This window comes from Prionailurus viverrinus, chromosome A3 (assembly GCF_022837055.1).
Source record: "Prionailurus viverrinus isolate Anna chromosome A3, UM_Priviv_1.0, whole genome shotgun sequence".
In the NCBI taxonomy this organism is placed as follows: Eukaryota; Metazoa; Chordata; class Mammalia; order Carnivora; family Felidae; genus Prionailurus; species Prionailurus viverrinus.
Genome location: NC_062563.1, coordinates 249,918 through 258,947, shown reverse-complemented (window position 1 = coordinate 258,947; position 9,030 = coordinate 249,918). Strand labels below are relative to the sequence as shown.

General features: G+C 55.8%; 1 protein-coding gene across 1 annotated transcript in view; it reads left to right on the top strand.

The window, feature by feature from the left end:
- The first annotated feature begins 2,207 nt into the window (after nt 1-2,207).
- Nucleotides 2,208-9,030, top strand: part of MYT1 (myelin transcription factor 1) — a 38,180-nt gene continuing 31,357 nt past the window's right edge. The window contains exons 1-2 of the mRNA XM_047852648.1: nt 2,208-2,262; nt 3,252-3,282. Coding sequence (XP_047708604.1) covers nt 2,208-2,262; nt 3,252-3,282 — 86 coding nt within the window. The remainder of the gene's footprint in view (nt 2,263-3,251; nt 3,283-9,030) is intronic.

Genomic DNA, 9,030 nt, shown 5'->3' with positions numbered 1-9,030 from the left:
GCCAATTTCCTTGGGAAAACTGACAAAAAAAAAAAAAAAAAAAAAAAAAAAAAGCTGTAGATTGCATTTCAGCTGAAAGCAGGCGCCCGGCAATCAGACGCATTAGCTCCATTGTGCGGCCTACATCGGAAGGCATTGCGCTCGGGCTCAGTGCAGATGACATTTGAAGGCTCATAAATGTAATGAAGTCCCTTTGACACCTGCTCCTCTCTTCACTTTAAATATGAGTCATTGGTCCACGGGGAACCTCTGCTTTAAAAATAGAGATTATAGTAATTGTCTTCCAAGCTTTTGGAAGGCTGTAATAAACGCAGAGCTCATGGCACCGTGGCTCTGCAGCCTGGGGTCGACAGGTTGCATAAATTACCCCAGGTTTTGATTTTTCTTCCTTAACAAATCACATAAATCACTGCATGTTAGTGCCACTGGGGGCAGGGGGGAGGTTCACTTTGCGAATTTTGTCGTACCTCTTGGGGGGATTCCTTCTCTTTCTTGGAGGGTGGTACCTCAGCACTTGTCTCTTGCAGGTCTTGAGGCCCTACAGCCCCACTTTTGTAGCCCTTCCTTGCTTTCTCCTGCTTCTCTTCCCTCTGTCTGGCTTTCCCTTTGACGACCTCGGCTACGGCCTGGGACAGGTGGTGAGCCCTGTGGGCCCTGGCTCTCCTGGAGCCTCCTGGGGCCCCTGGGGTGCCTGGGGTTCATCCTGCCAGGCAGAGGTCCCTCCCCACCGGGCCTCTCTCCCTTGGAGACAAGGAATATTTCAGGGGTCCACCCATCTCCTGCCTCTTCATTACATATCTGCCCAGATTTATCTGGGTGACCTATGTACAGGATGACCTGTAGCCCCTGGGGGCATCCCCCACCTCAAGCCTCTCTGTGACCTTTGTCCCCAGGCTTCACCCTCCTTCAGGCTCTCCCTCGACTCCCTCATGGGACTACACAGGCAGTGTTCCCCTTGGAAGTTAGCAGGGGGCAGGGAATGTGGGGTATACTGATGGGCTCGGGTGGGGTGGCCAGAGGATATGAGGGGTTCTCCACTGTGTGGGGTGCCCCATCCCCCTTGGGAAGCTCTACTCACCCTCTCCTGGGAGAAGGGACATCCCTGGGAGGGTGGACTGTGGGTCCTGTCCAGATGGCCCCTTGGCCTGCATTCCTGTTTTTAACCGGCTTTCACCTGAGACTGCTTCCCACCTCTAAAGCTGGGCTATATGGTACAGTGGCCACGGGCACTTAGCATGTGGCCGGTGACACTGAGATGTGCTGTGAATCCAGGAGACATGCCGGGTTTCTCAGAGTTAGCACAAAACAGAATCCAATTCATAATTTTTTATACTGATTACTGTTGAAATGATGTTTTGGATAGGTTAGGCTAAGTAAAGTTTACTATTAAAATCTGCTTCATGTTTCCTTTTCATTTATAACATGACTATTAGAACATTTACAGTGGTGTCATAACTTGCATTTCGTTTCCCCAGGGTGGTGGTGCCTTGGCGGCCCCTGTACCTCTCAGAGCACACGCTCATGGAGTGTAGGAGCACACACTCATCGAGCATAGGAGCGCACACTCATTGAGCGTCCCGTCTCACATTAGGGAAGGTCTGCTCAGGCCGCCCGTCCTTGGGCTCTCCCTGGGACGGCACAGTAAAAATTGAAGTCATTTATTTCTGGACACTTTGTGGAGGCCTGTTCTAGTCCCAGCCACCTGTTTCTAAGAGGATGATCCCAGTGTGGTAAGGCACTCACTCCTGTGGAAGCCGGGCTCTGGGGCCCAGTGGGTGACCTGCCATGGTGCCTTAGCACCTGCCACCCCCAGTGAGTGCTGGGTGGAACCCTCAGCCTTGCCAGGAGGCCATATTCTATGAGACCCTAACATTTATGAAGAGCTGGTGGGTGGGGTAGGGCTCCTGCCCGAGGTTCCTGCTCTGGTGTGTGTGGGGCAGTGGGAGGGCTGGGAGCAGGAGGCAAGTGACGCCCCCCCCCCCCCCCAACCTTGACTGGTGGTCTCTGTCCTGAAGCACCTCCCCTGTACCTGTTGCTCCTGGTCTCAGGCCTCCCCCTCCTCGGAGCTCACTCCTTGTCTTTCTGTGTCACAGATTCACCTTCACCAGTAAAACTGGAGCCAGAAAACGGCTGGAGGTCCAGTGTGGCCCTCGAGGGGTGGTTCTGTGCTGGGTTTCGGTTAACATCACAGTTGTTTTTGCTTGCAGATGAGCTTAGAACATGAGGATAAGCGGGCTCGTACGCGATCCAAGGCCCTCCGAGGTGAGTGCCGTCCCCTCCCAGCTGGGTCTGGCTGTGAGTCCCAGGCCCTAAAGCAGTAAATGTCACTTTCCTCAGGAAAACAGAACCCTACAGTGATGACCAGGCCCTGGGATGCTCCTCCCCTTACGCTGGGCAGTTGGGGTCCATGGTGTCTGGTGGCTTCAGGCCTCTTCAGCCTCAAGGTGCCTAGGAGGGCTGCTGTGGGGTCCAGACAAAGCTGCCTGGGGTGGAGGTGAGGAGGCAGGCAGTCCCACAGAGTGGGGAAAGCAGAGCTCGCCCAGCAGACCTTTCTGTTTGGAACTGAGATGCTGCCAGGCTCCTGTCACCAGCCTCCTTGCCTCCCAGGACGTCAGTCTTGGTGCTGGATGGCCATGGGCAGTTGTCAGATTTAACTGGCAGTGGGGTGGGGAGACAGGGAGCCAAGGCCCTGCTGAACCCTTGGCCAGCCTCACCTCCCTGACTCCATGAGCACACACGGGCCAGGGCTGCGTGTCCCCGTGCGTGGGTGGCCTTCACGGAGGGGCTAGAACACTGAGCTTCTCAGGTGAGCTGCCCAGTTGGACCCTGGTGCATGTTGCCCCCGGTGGCCTACATCACTGAGGGACCAGCCGCTCGGCCCATCTGTTCTCTCTGTCCAGCTTTATCTGCTGGGTCAAGTTTCCTGCTGGAAGCTGACTTCTAGCTGCAATTAGAGAAAGGGAAACCATCCTGGCCCCGAAGGCCCAGAGAGCCTGTATTAGGTGGGGCGTCTGACCCAGTCTGCAAAACTACCAGCCTCTCGTGGGGAGAGTCTGGCACAGCATCAGGTTAGAGGTGGCAGCTCGCTCCACTGGACCCTGCAGGACATACCAGGAGGTCAGGAAAGGACGGGGTTTCATTCTCACTGGGATTGCCTCCGCTTTTTATTCCATTTGTGCCATGAGGGCGATGTGCCTTTTCAATTCGGACTCCCACATGTGTTTCCCTGTTTCTCTCTTTCTCTCACCCAGTGCCCCCAGAGCCCACAGGTGCCGACCTCAGGTAAGAAAGGCTTTCTGCTAGCTCCCAGCATTGCGCATGCCTGTGACCCCGAACACCCAAAATGTCCCACACTGGGCACTTTGGACTGACCAAGCACACCCCTGAACCCCTTTCCTCCTCGCCATGAGTCCAGCTATCTTCACCTTTCTCGGCCCTCCCTCCACCTCTGTCCTGGCCCTACCGTGCAGCCAGCCTCGACACAGGGGCACAGATACGCTCACATCTGGTCACCACCAGGCCCTGGTAGTCCCCACGGTCCCCAGCCAGCAACAAGGTGCTGTGTTAGTGGGCTTTCACAAATGCTTCTGTGTCTGGTGGTTTGGCCAGAGTTGAGGAAGCTGGCTGTCCAGGTCCCAAGTTTTCCGCTGACTCTAGATGCAGACAGTGTTTTTGTGTGTTGGTGATCTTGTAATGGCTTAGCCCTGTGACTTTCCAGATTCTAGGTCACGTCTCACAAGGCATGAGCACCCTGAGGAGGAAGGGAGGACAGCCTACTGCGGAGATTTGCTGGGTCAGGGCAGAGGGGCCAGGCTCTCCTCCCCAGAGGTCGACTTGCCCTCACCTGCTTGCTTCTGTCCTGGGCTCGGCTCCTGGGGCTGTGGGGGGTGGGGGTGGGGGAGGCCAGAGAGAAAGCCACCCCAGTGCTTGTGTGTAAGGACTGCTCCCCCAGCACCACCCACACATCCTTTGGACTCGCGACTCTGTGGGCCTGGGTTCTTCTGGTGCCAGCCCTCAGTGCTGTTTTGCTCAGACAGCGCTGATGATGTCCTGCAGCCAAGAAAATCAGCCCCTAGTTCTCTCCACCTTTTCTGAGGAGGGGTAGTGCCAATGTGTTCTGGCTCAAACACGAGAGAAGAAAGGGAAGTGATGTTGTTGAGGGTCCCAGTGTGTCAGGTGGGCACCAGGGGCCCCATTTGATTTTCACAAAGTTCCTGTGAGACGAAGCCAGACTTGGACTGCAGCTGAGGTCGCCTGCCAGAGGCTCATCCTTGGAGGAAGGAAGGGCTCCAAGCCCACCCTCTTTCCAATAGCAGCTCTGGTGCTGAGCACACCACAGAGCCCCCAGTGCCCCCCGCACCCTGAGACAGTGGGCAAGGACTGTATCGGCTTGGTGCTCTGTCCATGCCCAAGGGCCACGGTGACAACCATACCCCAGGGGGGGTTTCTGTGATCTTCCAGACTCCCAGCTGGGGACAAACAGAACAGTCTAGTTTCCGAGGGTCAGTGATGTTCCTTCCCTGCTCTCTCTGCCACCAGCCTGGAACAGTTCTTCCTACGTAACTGCATCAATCCAGGGCATCAGCGCTTCTCAGTTCTTAGGGGGAAAGAGTCTCACTAAACTGAACAAGCCTGGGGCCAGGACTGTCATCGTCGTCTTCTTCTATTTCTTCTTCTAAATTTATTTTTATTAAAAAATTTTTTTTCAATGCTTATTTATTTTTGAGAGACAGAGAGACAGAGCATGAGCAGGGGAGGGGAGGAGACAGAGGGAGACACAGAATCTGAAGCAAGCTCCAGGCTCTGAGCTGTCAGCACAGATCCCGACTGGGGGGCTCGAATGAACTCACCAACTGTGAGATCGTGATCTGAGCCGAAGTCAGACACTTAACCGACTGAGCCACCTAGGTGCCCCGTCTTCTCCTCCTCTTCCTCCTCCTCCTCCTTCTTCTTCTTAATGTTTATTTATTTTTGAGAGAGAGACAGACAGAGCATGAGAGGCGGAGGGGCAGAGAGAGAAGGAGACACAGAATCCGAAGCAGGCTCCAGGCTCTGAGCTGTCAGCACAGAGCCCAACGTGGGGCTCAAACTCATGGACTGTGAGATCATGACCTGAGCCAAAGTCAGACGCTCAACTTACTGAGCCACTCAGGCACCCCAGGACTGTCTTATTCTTCACCAGACCTGTTGACGAGTGGCTTTTGCCAGCCAGGGAAAGGCGAGGACCCCAGAGTGTCCCAGCATCCCTCTAACTGTTGAGGCTATAAGTTGGTAACAGAAAGGAAGGGGCACAAAGGGAGGCCACATACTCAGAGCCCAGGTGTGTGGCGATCTCTGCTATACCTGCACAGCATAGTGTTGCTCTTAGGACATGGTTCCCAGGGCTATTATTGTCCTGTTTGTGAAGTGGGGAAACCGAGGCTCAGAGGGCTAAAGTTTGTCCAACCACAAGAGCTGAATCACACACTCCACTGCTCAAAGCCCTAGCCTCAGTCACAGGGTGGGAGGGTTAGGGTGGAAAGGCAGCCAGACCAGGCCGATGGAAGCTGCACAGAACACGCTTTCCCTGAGCACAGGATTAGCTCGCTGGAGGGGAGGTGCCCTCTCTGATGGGTGGACCAGTGGATGGATGTTCAAAGGGGCAGGGGCACAGGGTGAGAGCTGGTTTCCAGGAGGAGGTACCACTTCCCCTGGGCCGTGTGACGTTCAGTGGGGACATCTTCAGGACAGTGAAGGGGAGGAGGCTGGGCATAGCACCTGAGGAAGCTCTGGGGTTTGGTAATAGCGGTTAATTTTGGCAACAGATGAAGTTATGGCGGCAGTTGGAAAGGCAGATCCAAAGGGCTAGGTATTCTCTCATAATTCTGCAATAGCAGAACCAAAAATGACTCTGAAAATAGATTTGTTTTGAAATATTCTCAGAGAGGACCCAGCTAGTGCATGGGAGAGGGTTGCGTGAGCACCTTCATTTTTTATGTGGTCTCAACCTATTTACTTGGTGATAGTGAGACCCTTATATTTTTTAGTGGGGAAACTAGGGACAAACGCATTGATGTCTGCTAGCAGCAAGGTCTTCGGCAATTCTTCCGGTTTTGGGGAATGGCTGTTTGGAGTGAAATGGAGGGGTCTATGCCAAAAAACTGCCCATGTCCTGCCGGGAAGGTGCCAGTCACTCCTGTGTTCACAACCGTGCACTGGCCGTGAGCTACACGTGGGGTTGTGATCTGTGGTGCCCTCGCGGCTCTCACCCCTTTATTTGCATGTCAGCCGCTCTAGGCACCTTTGCGCCACAAGAATGGGCAAATGCTGCAAGCCAGGACTTCTTCCCCCTCTGGCACGGCAGCGGCTGTGCTGCACAAGCAGAAGAGACCCCCGTCCTGGTGAGGTGTACACGAAAGACGCCAGCACAGGGAGAGAACTCGCTGGGACCTGGAAGAGAAACGTTGTGATGTTAGACGAAGTCATGCAGCATCACTGGAAGGGGTGCTGCGTTAGGGTGAAGCTCCACTTGGGGGCTCGCCACACGGATGAGGGAATGATGCCTCCCAGAACTTGCTGCCATCCCCTGCTCCGGTCTGTCTCTTCCCCAGCTCACGCAGAGCTCCCAGGAAGCTGCTTGTTCTCGGGGCAGTGGCGTGGCGGCTGTTGTGATGAGAGCAGAGCAGAAGGTTGGCCAGGAGTGGGTGAGGCTCTCATCGCCTTCTCCTGCCTCTGGAGCCCACTTTGCTGCTCCGTGCCCTGAAGTTAATACCGAGCGCCCAAGAGAGAGCAAATGGATCTGGTGTTTTTCCCCTTCACGTTAGTAAAGAACCAATAGACACTTCATTTGTGTCTTGGTCAGGGCCCATCTGCCGTCACACAACCTCAGAGTGACTCTGCTAGAGGCGACGGCTAGTGTGAAGTTGGGGCACCCAACTCCTTTGCAGACGGAAGCGGTTGGACCCCTTCTGGAGCCGCCTCCAGGTTCCAGGAGAGTTGCCCATCTGTCACCACTGCACCCTGGTTCCTGCCCAGCCCACTTGACCTCAGCTGAGGGCCTCCTGTGAGCCAGTGGTCAGCTCCTGCCTATGGGACAGATGGGAGTGGGGGCGGAGTTCTCCACCTGTCTCCAGGGGGCTGGAGGGAGGCCAATCCCTTGGAGGAACGGGAGCTGAGTGTGGGGCTCCAGCTGGGATCTGGCTCCTCCTGGCCTCGGCCTCGGCCTCGACTTCCCTTGACACCTGTTGTCTATGTTCAGACACCTCAGAGAGGTGGCCCGGACCCTGCTCAGTGCTGACTGTGAGTAGGCAGTCTGTGAGCCTTCCTGGCCATCTCTCCGTCTCTGCCACACTCAGGGAGCCTGGGGGGTTCAGGGACAGGGTTTGGCTGGGTCTTCCTCATCCCACATGCTGGGAAGAAGCTCCAGATGCCTGGAGCTGGTGCTGCTTCCACACTCTGGCCCTGAGCACCCTCTGGGCCTCAGCGACGCCACGCTGGGGAAGCTTGTAGGGGAAGCTGTGTGAACTGGGAGGCATAGGCTGCTGGCATCGCAGCCCCTGGGCTTTGGTCAGGTCTCACGTTGCCCTTGTTGGACGTTCCCTTGGCTGCTGCGTGGAGGGCAGGAGCGTGGGGGTTCCAGCCTCTCCTCCCAGAGTGGCCCTCACCTGCTCCACACATGTGGGCTCCCAGCCTATCCTGCTCCATTTAGGCTGGAGGCCAGGACTCTTCTGAACTGGCGGGTGGAGGTGTGGCTTGGAGCTGGTGACGTGTTTGGGGGCAGTGCCAGTGGCCTGCAGGCCTCCATGGCAGCTGTCACATAATTGCCTGATTAACTCAGTGATTAATCGGCTAATTGGGACCTCAGCTTCAAATCCCCAATAACAAGGACCTTTTGTGAAAAGTCTCAAAGCTAGCTCTTGAGAGAGTGAAAGCAAGCATGGGGCATAGATTTTAGAATAGACAGGCTGGGGGCAGCGCTAAGTCCTGTCTGTCTGGAAAGGAAACCCACAACGAAATGTGGCACGTCTTCCCTCCCTGTCTCCCATTCTCTCCCCACTTCCTCCCTTTCCTCCTTTCCCCTTCTTCCCTTTCTCCTTTCCTTTCTAACTTTTAAACGCATGAAAACCAGCACTGAGATCAGCCATGGTGGCCATGGGCTGCAGGGAGGGCCTCAGGGACACTGTTGCTTCCCCTTGCTACCCCGAGGGCTGTTGGTGAGCTCAGGGTGGGTGGGGCTCTGTCTCCACAGACTGTTCTGTTTCTCCCCGACCGGTTGATAAGTGTGGCCTGCGTGGCTACTCGGGCCCACAGTGCTCTGCAGTCAGGTCCGTGATCAATCAAATTAGAAACTATCAGGTGTGTCTAGACAGAAGTCTAGGGCCATGCCCCTTCTGGGGCCCACCCCATCCTTCCCTCGCAGGATCTGGGAAAGCCTGATCTGCGGTGGGGAGCTCTGACCCCGTGATGCCAATCCTAGATCTAAAACCTAAAAACAAGGTCTTCCTGTCTTGGGCACCTGGGGACGGCCCCTCCCAGGAGGAGCTCAGGTGCCCCTCCTCTGGGTGATCTCCCATGATGTCTCTGTTTCTCCGGGCATCAATTTGCCATTCCGGACAATGAGGTGATGGCAGCTTCTTGCAGTCTGTGGCTTGTGGATGTGCTCAGCAGCCCACAGGACCGTGGCCTCGCATGGAGCTGACTCTAGAAGAGGGTTGGGTGGCGTACCCTGTGCCCACGATCAGAAGTTTCCAGAGCTTTCTGTGGTTTGGTTCAGTGGGGAGACAGATGACAGTGGAGAGTGGGGAACTCCTGGGGGCCGCACCTTTAACCGCATTTCCTGGCCCCCGGGGGGGAAGCACGAGGCCCAGCAGCACCCCCACCCACATCTGATGGCAGTCTCTGGGTCATCAGCCTTCCTGGACTCACCTTCCTGCACCAGGCTGCAGGTTCTGGAGGAGGGTCGCAGCTGGGGGCCCGTAGCTTGGGCCAGGCCTGGATATTTACATAGAGCCGTTCCTGCCTGGAGGTACTTGCTTACTTTGCCAGGCCAAG